We start from the raw sequence: 14,923 nt of genomic DNA on the forward strand, positions 1-14,923 counted from the left end.
CCATGCCTGTTTATTTCAGACTTCACTTTTCATATTTGGGTGTTTTAATGAGTTTTCTTAAGGCTGAACTGCTTCAGTTTCACACAAGACTTGTGTGTTCCTTTCCCTGTCTCTTTGGAAAGAGTTTTGGTTTAATCATTGAAGGACTATAGCGGCAACAGGGTCGCCATAAGGACTTGTACCTTTCCAGCCGTCTCCATAACAACACAACCTTCGCCCTGTTTCCTCATTTTCAGTGGTGACTCAAGACACTTCAGGCATGGACTGTTGCAGCACATGTCGAAATCTGTGTGTGGTCACGAGTTAATCTTCAACGCAATGCAGGGAATTCTCATTTCATTCCGTTTGTCTGATATCGGAGCCAAATCAGATCATAAGCAGTCAAACTGAACCATGCATTACGCATTTAATAGTTACCGGAGCACCTACACTGAATACATTCAGCAATATCTGCCACTGTCAAGGAGTCAAACGTGATATATTAAAAGGCAAAGTACACAGAGTCTCTGGGCTTCTGCAGGTGCGCAAGCGTGATTTTACCATGAATGTGGGGGAAATAGGCCACAGTCTGTCTATGCCTGGCCGACTGCCTGTGGCAAAGGATCACGTCTGCCCTCCGTCAACCTCTTTTCTCCTCTCCCCTGCCATAAACAGAGCTCTCAGGACATCTACTGCCTCAGCGCTAATCATTTTAGATAAAGCACAACCATAAACCCAAATCTAATTTCTAGAGATGCTGCAATACTGACATTTCATCCACGCCGACAGCCAATAACCGATTCGATGGCACAAAACAATTTATGATGTTTTCACTGAATTATATAGACATAAAGACATTTTCACAGGGTTATTATTGTGAAATCACATGCCTCAAGTTATCAGGCATTGAAATATTATATTGTACAATAGAAAAAATAGTTATACTTTCTTTCTTTTTTTTAATTGTACAATATAAAATTAGTACTACTAAAGCTGAGAGAAATAGAAATATGAGAGCTTATATTATCTGCTTAATCATACTAATATTGATCAACTGAAATATAATGTATCCCTAATAATCTCCATTAACAATCTCCAATTTGAACCCATTCAAGCTTTCGTTTTAAATGCACACCATCATTCTAAATTTGGCTCGGCTGTGAAATTCCCACGGCTGTCTGGAGGGATCTTTCCCCAGGATACTCACTGTGATGACAGCCTTGCTGAGGCACAGCGAACCACGACAGCCATACTCTCGCTCGTCTTGGGATTTGTAGTAACTCAAGGTGTTGTTCTTCAGCATGACCCAGCGGTCCTGCCATCCGTGAATGTAGTTAGTCCACTGTAGAGGGAACACAAAAGAGGAAACATAGTTATGAGAAACCAAAATGTGTGTGCACTTGGTTTATAATCATTTACTACAACTAAAAAACCATAACATATTACATCCGCCATGTTGTCATTGTCATGTGACCCACAGCATCACTTCCATTCACAAATCTTCTCCCGTGGCCTCATGGGACAGTAAAGTGTCCATCAAATGCACACATTAGAATCTCACCCAAGTACTTTTCGCCTAACTTACTGTTTTATGATATGATTCTATGATTTCAGACATACTACTCGGCTCACGTGCTGTTTTTCACTTACTATATAGTATGGAGGTGGGCAAATTTGGAAGCAGCGAGTATACATAAAAATAAAAACGGCAAACACAACAAAATTACTAAAACGAATACAGAAAACATACAAATAAAATTCAAAATATTAACAGACACGAGCACATGATGCTAAAATAACACTGGCATGCACACAGTCATATTGTTGACTTATGACTGAATAAACACTTGATGCACAATACAACTATTGATTATATTGCATGTAAAGATATCGTCCATGGGGAAGGGGTTTAGGTCATTGCATGTTGTGGAGTAATTCAGTAATCTCTCATGGAAAATGCTCCTCTCATCACAGCTGTCTGAGTCATGAGGAGAGGTTTTCTCGTTTAATCCCATCAGGAAGAAAAGACGAGCAAATGAACTCTAGTAACCCCCACAAACTCGAGCCTCGGCTCATGACCTGCAGCATCCCTTCTCAATTATACTGATTACACACGCATAAGCAAAGACATTTATGCATCGCATATTTAGCCTAGTATTAATCAAAAAACAGTCTTGGTTAACATAACCTTGAGGCTTGCTGTCTAAAAGAGCAGCATATGGTCACCATGCACTGTAAATCACCATGACAAATAAAGCCAAATTAATATTACCGCAATGCGAACAAATAATTATATATAATTTAAACTGACTGTTAAGCATTTGTAGTATTTCACCACTGAGGAGCAGAACATAGGACATATTACGGTGGTGTAAAAATGGGTAAAAATGTGTCATTAAAATAATGTTACCATGCAAAATATTTTAGTGATTCATAATTACTATTTCACCTTTTGATTTTAAACATGTTCTTGACAGGCTTCGCGACATTAAGCCAACTGACTGACGTTTGTTTACATCGGATCAGGTGGAAACACACACACAATAACACGCGCTTTCTCGTTTCGGGAGGCGTTATTCGAGATCTTTACCCACCTTACTGAGCACCCCGCTGAACTCCAGCACCCCTCCGTGCGGTCCGGGACCCGGTTCGGCTTCCAGATCCTCGTCGGAACCGGAGGAGTTCCAGCTCTGGCTGTCCGGCAGGAGCCTGCCGTTAGGAAGCGGGCTGGAATTCATAACGAACGCTCCACTGAGGGGGAAAAAAACGACAAAAACAGAAGAAATGCGGGACTAATATCAGCGATGAGTGTCCCTTAGAAGGCCTCGCATCGATGATGGTGTTGTATATCCCGAAAATCCCGAAAATAAGCGAAAAATGTGAAAGTAAACCGTCCGTGTGTTGATTTCATGCGAATCTGTGAGCGCGTGAGGCTGCGCGAGGCGAGAGCAAGAGACACCCGCCCCCTCGCTCTCTCTATTCCCTCTCGCTCTCTCTCTCACTCACTAAAAAACGCCCTTTAAATCAACATCAGCTGCTAAAAGAGAGCATACTCGCTCACAAAAACAAAAATATGCGAACGGCTCGAAAAAATGTATGGAAAAATGTTTAATATCGCCTTTTTATTTTTTATTTTTTAAGGTGGCTTGCGTCAACGTCATCCTCAACCGCTGAGGCGCGCGCGTGCAGCTCAAGGGGCGCTGGCTAGTGTATGACGTCACCTAAGCCTCGTTTCCTTAAATGGAAACTTTGGCCCCGCCTTTCCTTGGAAAAGAGATTGACAGTTTGAGAGAGTTTGATTGCACAATTTTACAGCATTTCGGTATAAATATAAATGAATATAAATACTATTCTAAACAATAACGTTAATAATGCATGCAAACATTAATTATTTATCATTTATTTTGTCGTTATGTTGGCGTAAGTAACGAATATTGATTGAAATAGCTAAAGTAGCTTTATCATGGTAACGCCACTGTAAACAATCGGCATCAAAACATCACGTGCATCCGAGTCCCATCTTACTATCAGGTTCAGACTATATAAAACGTTGAATCCATGGTGTAAAGGGTGGTTTCCAAGCCTTTGCTGTGTAAGTTAGTTGCTAAGGTGTTATGAGTTGTTTATAGCATGTTTCTATGCGGTTGAGTATGCTGTGTTTGGTTGCTAGGGTGTTTACGCAATCACTAACCCTAATATGAAATATAGTCTAATGATAGTGATGGTTCACTCATTAGCAAACACTACAAATAGTGAAATATAAATGTGGATGGTTAAATTAGTTTTGCTGTGACCTTTTCCTTTATTGGTTTGTGTTGAGATAATTTAAAGTCCCCATGAAATCAAAATGTTTGTTTTTTACAGGTATATTCTTCACATTAACAATTTTGTCACACAGATTAGGGGAAAAGCATTGCATAAGAGGGAGAATCCTTTAGTGCAGATTCATATAAATGCTAAACAAACAAGGAAAAGTGTGACCCGCTTCCTCTTGACCTCTGGTGGAGAGTGTGTACTTGTGAATCATCACACATGACAATGAGTTACAAATCAAGCACAGCAGTGTTTGTACTTTAAATTGCTTAAAACCACTCAGAACACCTTAAAAAAAATTAAGCCTGCAGTTTTCAAGACATGCACATGAATTATATGGGGGGGAAATATTCACTTCAAGGTTGTGACCATGAAGACATAATTCAAAAAGATAGAAAGGTATTAAAAGTATCAAATTTATGTTTCATCAGTTTTGCCACATGCAACATCCCACGGCAAGCTCCATTTCTGAGCACAAGGCTGTGGGAAAACCAATGAATAAATGCATAGTACGATACATATACAATCACATACTAATTCTGATCCTCAGAATGCACAACATGTTTACCTAAAGTGCATTAGCACATTCTCTCTTACAGTATATGTATCCTTTCTGTTGGGTGTGTGTGTGTGTGTTTATGTTTTTAATGTCAATATGCCTTGATGTATTGAGTTTTACCGTTTTACCCTATAAAGCAATGAATGTAGGCCTACATATTAGAAGTAAGGATGCACTTTTCATAGTTATTGTGGCTAATAACCAATTATTAGGCCTTTTGAACCTTTTGAAACTGCATAGAGACATGCTTAAAACCACTTTGAACACCTTTTCAAGAGTAATACAACTAGCATTATGGTGGTCTGGCCTTGCAAATGCAAGAATTACACACATTTTCTTCAGATTTACACAAATTATGAATCATTCAAATATTCAAATGCATTTTTTGAGCTATTGACATGTTTTTATAGTTGTGGCGGCAGCTGATGTTGATTTAAGTGATTTTACTTCCACGCTATTTTTGTAAAAGTGCATTTTGCCTAATAATGGATGCACAAATGATAGTGTGCAGCTTACAAATGACTAATGAATGTCTTTGTTCAGTCAGTGCTCAGTATCCTCCATTCATAGCAGTTGTGCCCATTAGCTGTGCATCATTCCCCAGTGACCGAAGCTCAGATATTCAGGTCACTTTACTCCACTGAGCTCTTCTTACTGGAGAAAGAGAACTCTGTCTATCATGTAATGCTATAGATCACGATTACCACCTCATTAGTTTTGCTATTAAGGTTACACATGCATATCAAAAGCAAAGCATTAGTGCCCCACCATAGTGCCCTACCTGACACTTTTCATTTGTTCACACACATTTTATCTGACAGGTATGGGTGAACTGCCTTCATCTGGATCACTGTGGCTGTGCTGAAGAAGAAAAGGGGATTGATGGATGTTACGGATGGGTGAAGATGAATCAGTGGATGCATCACTATGGAGGTATGATGATTTGAACAAATATGCCAAGATGGAAATGATGTGGGAAGGTAGATGTATGGATAGGCTTTTTCAAACATGTCAGGCTGTCATGTTCAGCATATAGCATATAGTGCGCAGGCTGGTCGGTTCTTCACATGCAATCTGCAAACAATCACATCATTATCGCATATGCCACAAGCTGATTGGCCTCTTCTGATCCTGCAGCCAATGAGATGCTTGCTCAACGTTTAAATAGTCTGGTTCTGCCTAGATCTGCTACAGGATTGATGTATGTCTATTTATGCAGCAGCAGCATATTGTACATTTCTGTTAGCAGTAGCAAGTCCATACTAGGCCAAACTGCATACAAGTTTTAGATCGTTAAGATTCGTTAAGACTCTTCTGCTCACAAGGCTGCATTTATTCTATGTGAATATATAGTAAAGTGTAATTTATTTTCGTGATCAAAGCTGAATTTTCAATATAATTACTCTTACAGTCTTCAGTGTCACATGATTCTTCAGAAATCATTCTAATATGATGATTTGATGCTCAAGAAATATTTCTATTTCTACAAAATATTATATTTCAAATAAATGCTGTTCTTTTTAACTTTCAATTCATCAAAGAATAAAAAAAAAAACAGTTTTCAACATTGATAATAATAATAAATGTTTTTTGAGGATCAAATCCGCATATTAGAATGATTTCTGAAGGATCATGTGACACTGAAGACCTTTTTTTAATTGTATTTTTTTAAAACATTACAAATCTTAATCGATCCAAAACTTTTGACTGGTAGTGTATAGGCTATGTATATTTCAATTGAAGCATATTAGCATGAAAAAAACAGTATAGACTGTGTGTGTGTGTGTGTGTGTGTGTGTGTGTGTGTGTGTGTGTGTGTGTGTGTGTGTGTGTGTGTGTGTGTGTGTGTGTGTGTGTGTGTGTGTGTGTGTGTGTGTGTGTGTCAAGTTCAAATATCAGTGGGAAGTTCTTCACCAGAATAAGATGCTTTTTTGTGAGAACTGAAAGTGCATTCATTTGGTATTGGTCTCTTTCTCTGTCAATCTTTCTCTCTCTATTTCTTCACCTCTCACACAGTGAACGCGTCAGATGCGACACACATTCCATCTCGGTGTCCGTCTGTCTCACTCATGGGATTTGAAGGACTCATATGAACATGAGTCAGACACAGTTGACAATGAAGTGAACATGATCTTGTTAGTCATGCGTATAGCAACTGATCTTACAGCACAGGCACACCTTCATTGTCTTAACCTCTTTCTCTTCCTGACTTAACAATGAATGATTAATATTACAATATAGCTCAACTCTTATTCAAACCTCCAGCCTCGTGCTTCACATCATTTAGATTACTAATACAGATCTCTATCTTTGTTTGTTTGTCACATATCCTTCCTAAAGTACTTAATCTCTTTTTGGGAAGTTCCTACTTGGCAGGAATGGGTGAATTACAGAATTAAGAAATCGAGTTGGAAGATTAATTTAAGTGGCCACAACACGTGATTATGCATATATCTATTTTGTAAATGCATGTTTTATTTTGGATTATGAACGTTTTATCATGTATGGCCCGGTTTCACAGACAGGGCTTAGACTAAACCAGGATTAGGCCTTAGTTCAGTCAGGGCTTTTAAGTAGCTTTTATAAACATGCCTTGAGATAATACTTTTAAGATAAGTTGCTTAAAATGTCTCAAACATGCATTAGACTAGAACCGGGGGTAAATGTTTCCTACCTAGATCTCCTGGGTCTTTTTTCTGCCGATGTATGCTAGGCTTCCAGGGTGCATAACCCTTTTCTTCCAAATATTTCTGCCGTGATTTCAATCTGATTACTGAAGATACTAAATGATTTTGAGCAATTTCACAGAAAATTGCATTCAGACTCCATTTTTTATCTTCAGACTATGATTCCATATAGTTGGAGGATATCAATGTTTGATATTTTGAGTCGATTTTGGAACATATTTTGGTTTTTATATGCAATGTGTCTTCTAGCACCGAGATGCATGCTTTTTGTGTGTGGAAAGTCTGGTAGTGTAACACCCAGTTTTTCTCCTTTACAAAGTGCCTAGAGTTTAAAAAATCTGTTCAGATTTTACAAGTAGTGTATTCCAGGTCATGTGTGCATATCTTGTAAATCATTCCAACATGACTTTTAGGGCTTTAAATGCACAGATTTATTTTGTGCTATCAAAATTTTCCCGTCGTTTGAAGCTCCTTGCCTCATCTAAAATATAATTGATTACGACCCTTTCTTCCGAGATAGATACCCAAGGGAAATTCACGTCCATTTCCTGGTATTCTGCACTGTTCAGACCTGTGTGGACCTCGCGGCTGTGTCATGTGTTTTGACTCTGGCTGAGAGCCTGGTTCGGTCATAAGACCCATGAAGGAGACCACAAGACCTCCATCAAGACCTCCATTAGTCCAGCAGAACTCCTCCTCTTCCCCCACACGCTCCAGATTAGCAGCGTTCCTCGGGAAGCCAGGCACGGCTGGGAATTAGACACGTCTCTTGATTATACGGAGCTGAGTGAGTCATTTGGCATGGCATCCGGTTTAAATTGGTTAAATTTGGTTTAGCATGGATTTCAGCATGTGACTGACAATAATATTACATAAGCACAAAGCCTGGACGTGAACTGTGGACTTTGAGGCATGCGTGGAAGTTGAAGATGCCGGAGATGTTTAACTATGAGCTGACGGAGACCTGAGAAAGGCTTTGCGTCTACTAGTTAAAAGATTATATACGTCATGACATTTCACTTTTACTTTTGAAAGGCTGTTCTGGGTGGTTTCCAGATGGTTTCCTTCTTACTTTCATTCACTTTCATTCATTGTATCCTTCTTACTTTCATTTCATTTTATTATTTAAGAAGTCTCTTCTGCTCAATTTCTTAAGATGAAAACTATACAGTAAAAACAGGAATATTGTGAAATTTTATTACGATTTTAAAATCACCGTTTTCTATTGTAATATATTGTGAAAATGTAATTTATTCCAGAAATCATTCTAATATGCTGATTTGTGCTCAAGAAACATTATGTTATCAAAGTTGAAAACTGCTTAATATTTTGTGGGAACTGCTATTCACTACCATTCAAAAGTTGATGAATACTTTTATTTAGCAAGGACGCATTAAATTGAAAAGAATTTATAATAATTTAACACAGCGAGGGAGGGAAGGTAGGTGGGGATGTTGAATTCATGTTTTCATATTCTCATTCTGACTTGTTTATTGTCAGAAAATGAAAAAATATCATTAAAAAAAAACAACAAAACATGTCTGAGTAAAAAAATATGATGCAATAATAATAATAATAATAATTTAACACCAAATCATCATATTAGAATGATTTCTGAAGGATAATGTGACACTGAAGTCTAAAAATTCAGCTTTGATCACAGGAATAAATTACATTTACAAAAAAAAAAAAAAAAATCTTAAATATTGCACACTTTTGACTGGAAGTATCTCCACCAGACTCAGAGGACTTTAATGGCCCATCAGTAAGTTTTAAATGTAGGAGTGTTGAGGTTCTGTTCTAGAATAATCCTTCCATCTGTTCTTGAATTGCATTCTTGGAATGTCAGGCTTCCAGAATATTCCAACACTTCCCGCCCAGCCAATCAAAGGGTCATCCAGAGTTCTAGAATGCGGGTGGAATCGTTGGTTGATATGTGCATTTACACTGAGTCACAGGCTCACGTTTCACAGATTACAGTCAGTGCTAATGCTAATCTGAGAGATTGTGTTGACGGGGCTTTACTGATCGCTGAGAACTGAGAACCCTGTCCGTCCCAGCAGTGTGAATTCTCACAGTAATACAAAGCTATCAGTCTGTAAGCACACAATATGGTTTTAGAACTGATTTAGCTTCATGAAAAGACTATAAATAATCAGCTGCGCTGCCTTTTCCTCTTCCTTTGCACAATAAGGAGCTCAAGTTTAGCATAATCTGAAACAAAGGCTCTTTACCGTACATGGGAAAGCAAATATTTTTGGCTTGTCGAAGCAAAGTAGCTACTTTGACTCATCAGAGTTTAATGTTTATGTTTAGCTAATGCTATGTGACATAAATTATGCATGGTGACTCAACGAACCTGAGTCATTCGCTGGACTTTCATGCAACTGAGACTCATCTGCACTGAGGAACTGTGTAATCTGCCGTTCAGAGAGACGGTTGAATGTCACGGATGGCCACGGATGCCGTTTAATTAAAGGGGTGGTATAGTGCCCTTTTCACAAGATGTAAAAAAGTCTCTGATGTCTCCAGAGTGTGTATGTGAAGTTTTAGCTCAAAATACCCCACAGATATTTATATATAGCATGTTAAAATTGTCACTTTTTGAGGGTGAGCAAAAACGCTCAGTTTTTGTGTCTGTTCCTTTAAATGCAAATGAGCTGCTGCTCCCGGCACAGAGGGCGGAGCCTCAACAGCTTGTGTCCTTTTACCTCACACACACATGCACTGAAAAATTGAAAAACGTTTAGCCCTTTATGTTAGCCAGGACGTTTCTGAATGGTTAGTTAATGAGTTTATGTAGTTTATGTGTAGTTATCATCTAGTCATTGATTAGCATTTTCTGTCATGATAATCTATAAATCGTGGCGGGTTTTATGCAAATTTGAGTGTTTGTGATGTCACTAACCCGGGAGGAATGTCATGTAGTCCCAGCCGTTTGTTGTAGTCCTTAAAAAGTGATTTCTTTAAAAGCAAATATCTCCCTTTGCTTTGAACTTTGAGCGTTGTAACTTTGCAGATGTTGTTTGTGCTCAAACAGCAACATTACACACTAACTAAAGTTAGAAAAGTGAAATCATATTCAACCACCCCTTTAAATGAGTGTTTAGCTATAAAGGCATTGACCGTTTCATGAAAAAACTTTAACATCCAAAGAATCTTTTCATTCCTCAAAAGGTTCTTTATTGTGGAAAAAGGTTCTTTCGATTATTAAAATGTTCTACACAAAATGGTTCTTTAGAAAACTGTTCTCTGAAAGACTCTTTAATGGCACAGAAATGGTTCTTATATTGAACTGCTGTGAAAAACACATTTTTGGAACCATTAGTTTTAGCATTAAAGAAATAAAGTAAAACAAATCACATATTTATTTGTTTATTTTTTCACTGTCAACACGTCCCACACGATTCACTGTTTATTTAAATTATCATTAATAATTTTACTAATAACAATTATTTAATTGGAGGATTAAAAAGCAGAACATTCAACATGCTTTGCCATTAATTTAAATATAATTTATAATTATCTTTAATAATTTACTTAATACGCAATTATTGAATTGAATCACTAACAAGAAAACAAATCACATTCTTTATTTATTTTATTTTTTATTGTCAACATGCCCATTATTCATTTCCTTAATTAGAACATTTTAAATTGAAGCATTAAAAAGAAACATAATAAAAATATATTTTATTTTATATTATTCTTAATACAAAATTATTGAATTGAATCACTAAAAAGAAAAAGAATAAAAGTAAAACATATCACTTATTATTAATTTGCTTAATAAGAAAATATTGAATTGAAGCATTAAGAAGAAAAATAATTATGAATAATAGAATAATAAGTACATAAAATATTATTTTATTTCATTTTATTTTAATCTGTCAATACTCCCTCTATACTCTTTGAATTGATTGGAATGAAAACATTTGTAACTTATAACCAACTTTACAACCAGCCAGCTGATCACAGTGCTGTGTGTGACAACACACACACACACACACACACACACACACACACACACACACACACACACACACACACACACACACACACACACACACTCACAGAGGGCTGCCACAGCATGTTAAATTCTTGCACTCACTCCCCTAAGGGTGAACAGATAGTTTGGTGAAACATTCTCTCTTCAGTCATTCAAAATTACTACACTTTGCTATTCTCGTGTGAGTTTGTGTGTGTGTGTGTGTGTGTGTGTGTGTGTGTGTGTGTGTGTGTGTGTGTGTGTGTGTGTGTGTGTGTGTGTGTGTGTGTGTGTGTGTGTGTGTGTGTGTGTGTGTGTGTGTGTGTGTGTGTGTGTGTGTGTGTGTGTGTGTGTGTGTGTGTGTGTGTGTGTGTGTGTGTGTTTTCCCACTCAGATTCTCTGTGCTCAGTGAGTCACCAGCTCTTAAGCAGGAGAAATTCCGTCCCCACCCTAAATGATTCCCTTATGCCGGGGGTTTCAGGGTCCCGGACTCGCCATCCGCCTCCTACTGGAGATAAAGCGCATCACACTCACTGGAGATTTTAGCTTTTCTCTTACATTTTTGAAGGGCTACTGAATACTTTTTTTCCACGTAAAAAAGTTTTACACATGAACAAGTGATATTTTGCTGTGAATAGAGTAGCCTACTAATCTATCAGTTACTGTACATGTATTCTGTACTTCATACTATATTTGCTATTTAAAAATGTATACTAAAAATGTTTCAAGCAGAAGTATTCTGCACTGTTCTCACATTATTTAGCGACTAGAATCAAGCATGCAGTTGTTTCATTATTAATTCAGTTAAGTGTCTTAGGGCCCAAGCGCGACTCAAGTGTTTTTTGCTAGTTTCAGCCCGACGCAGTTTTCATTTTCACGTCCGGCGCCACGTTGTTTAAATAGCAAACGCATTTGCGCCCATCTGTGCGCCCATGGACTGCTGGTCTGAGAATGAGGTGTGTGTTCTGGCGCATTGTTGGCGCGTTGCTATTTTGAGGAACAGAAATAGACTGAGCCATTGACCGACTGAACCCTGGACTAAAGTCAATGGCGCAGTATTTTTTTTGTTATTTAAAGAGCGCGTTAGTAATGTGCGCCTATAGGCGGGTCCACAACGCGCGTACACTCTGCTTATTAAACACACAGGGACGCACAGCAGCACACACACATGACAAATATTTTAAATAAAAGGACTACAATGTAAAAGATTATAATTGTGTACATAAAGATATGGTGAATCCGGCTTGTCCCGTAGATGTTCTGCTTGCGCTCTTTTACCTCGCGCACGAGCAGATCCGTTTGCGCTCTGGAGACGCGTTCGGTCTTTCCACTATCAAATTCCGTCATGTAAATAGCGAATCCGCCATGGCACGAGCACAACTGGCATTTAAAGGGAATGGGAGATGAGACTCTGATTGGTTTAACGCACGTAAATCCCAAAACACACCCATTACTCATTAAGAGAATAGGGACAACCCTTTCAGACCATGCGCCGGGAGCGCCGACCATTTTTCCCGTCGTTAAACTAGCAAAAGTGGATTCAGATACGCCCTAAGTGAACTTGTGCCCTGCGCTTTAGACCATGCGCTTAGATCGTTAAAGGACAAGTTCTGTATTTTACACTTAAAGCCCTGTTTACAGATCGTATCTGATGAAATAGAACGGTTAAGATAAAAATTTGGACACATGCTGCTGTCCCGAGAATTTTAGGTTTATTTAGCTTTTGTGGACCTATTTTGCCAAACGCGTCACAACCGTGATTCTTCCGTTGAGAGCTTGAATAATAGACACTCCAGCCCAGTTGGTGGCGATAATGCACCTTTGCCAATTGCAAGCAAACCACGGGCATTTCATTGAATACACAGAAGAAGCAGAAGAAGAAGCGGCGGAGTAATATCGTAAAGGTGTTGCGGTCTCACAGCGCGTCCTATACAAGTCAATGGAGTTGGACAAAAACTACGATAAAACCTGTTGGAATGCATCTTTTTCAGCGATTTTTGATGGAACATATCAGTGAACACCCCCTGACCACTCGGTGAGTTTCACGTCTTTGTAAACGAAAGTTTAATGTGTTTTTAGGACGGAATCTTCCAGTGCATATAGACAACCATTGTGGGGGTGGGGGGGGGGAGCGAAATAAACCTAAAATTCTCGGGACAGCAGCATGTTCTACAAATTTTAATCTTAACCGTTCTATTTCATCAGATACGATCTGTAAACAGGGCTTTAAGTGTAAAATACCGAACTTGTCCTTTAAAATAGGGCTCTTAATGTTTGTCAGTTTGAGGATGCAGTTGATCAAGAAAGAGATATAAAATCACAGTTGATTTGGCCTTCAGTTCTTTTGTCACACTGGAAAAGGATGGCCAATACTGTACCTCTGGTTGTACACGGCACATTTTGGCAAATGATGTAGCTCAGCTGGGTATGTCCTGCAGAACATTTGCATACTGTACACAGTGTACATACTGCATACTGCATACTGGAAGAGTTAGGGTCAGACTGGAGGCGTTATATGTTTACTGTATAAAAGCAACAGAAGTCTATGTGTGTGTTGTTCAGCAGATGCAGCGGTTACACTAGACTGACAGATTCAGCAGGAGCTCTGCCGAAGTGTGTGTGTGTGTGTGTACTTGTAACCCATTACACAGACTATTCCCAAACTGGCATGCATGAAAAGGCCCTGCTGGAGAATGTTAGATGTTATTAATCCCAGGAGAGAGAGACTCTGCTGCAGGAATGGTAAAGAGATGGTGGGTTTAATCAGAGACGTGTGTGTGTGTGTGTGTGTGTGTGTGTGTGTGTGTGTGTGTGTGTGTGTGTGTGTGTGTGTGTGTGTGTGTGTGTGTGTGTGTGTGTGTGTGTGTGTGTGTGTGTGTGTGTGTGTGTGTGTGTGTGTGTGTGTGTGTGTGTGTGTGTGTGTGTGTGTGTGTGTGTGTGTGTGTGTGTGTGTGTGTGAGCAGCACTGCTGACTCCTCCAAACCACGAGACCTTCGCTGCACTTTGACACATTTATACATGATATTAAATGCCTGACTGTCGCCTTGGTGCTTTTTAATGACTCTGATCAAATCAGAAGTCACCTTTATTTCTATAGTGCTTTATACAATACACAATACAATTATACATACAATGCGTTTCAAAACAGCTTTACAGTGATAATGATTCAGTGACACAAACGGAGATCATTTCAGCTGTACTGCAGTTTCAAAAGACAATATGTCATTGTTGAACTTCAGCTGAAGTCAGTTCAGTTCAGACTAGTGCAAAATACATTTCCATTTTGGTAATTAAACTGAAATTACAAGATATTGTGTAATAATTAATTTAATTGAAATATTACATTAATGATAAATGCCAAAGTAAAATAAACATTCATTTTAAATCTGTTAAATTAAATCACAATACATATTTAAGATATTTAAAATAAATATTTAGTAAACAATAAAATATAAAATATTTAATAAATTATAATAAATATATATAGATTTATAACAGAAATATAATATTTAAATAATTCAAAAATGAAAGATTTATAATATTGATTTTTTTTTTAAATGAATACAAATTATATTTCAGGAAATTATAATACATATTTAAAATACACATTTATTAAATAATAAATGTAAAAATATATAATTTATAAATTGTTATATATATATATATATATATATATATATATATTTATAAAAGAATACATATAATTAAAAATATATAAAAGATTTATAATTAGGCAGATTACATTTCTGAATGTATAATAATTCATTTAATTTAAAGATTAGGCTACGATCAAAATAAAAGAAACATTAATTTTGCATGTATTTAAGTTAAAATATATATATATATGTGTGTGTGTGTGTGTGTGTGTGTGTGTGTGTGTGTGTATAAATAATAAAA

The 14,923-nt window shown here is 37.6% G+C and overlaps 1 protein-coding gene across 2 annotated transcripts in view; it reads right to left on the reverse strand.

Moving 5' to 3' along the window:
* Nucleotides 1-3,173, reverse strand: part of cert1b (ceramide transporter 1b) — a 42,426-nt gene extending 39,253 nt beyond the window's left edge. The window contains exons 1-2 of one of the 2 annotated variants that reach the window (XM_082142140.1): nucleotides 2,574-3,173; nucleotides 1,187-1,321 (exon numbers count right to left, since the gene is read on the reverse strand). In XM_082142140.1, coding sequence (XP_081998266.1) covers nucleotides 1,187-1,321; nucleotides 2,574-2,717 — 279 coding nt within the window. In that variant the 5' untranslated portion in view covers nucleotides 2,718-3,173. The remainder of the gene's footprint in view (nucleotides 1-1,186; nucleotides 1,322-2,573) is intronic. The other variant, XM_082142141.1, reaches the window with a different exon arrangement.
* Nucleotides 3,174-14,923: the final 11,750 nt, after the last annotated feature.

This window comes from Leuciscus leuciscus, assembly GCF_965113295.1.
Source record: "Leuciscus leuciscus genome assembly, chromosome: 16".
Classification (NCBI taxonomy): Eukaryota; Metazoa; Chordata; class Actinopteri; order Cypriniformes; family Leuciscidae; genus Leuciscus; species Leuciscus leuciscus.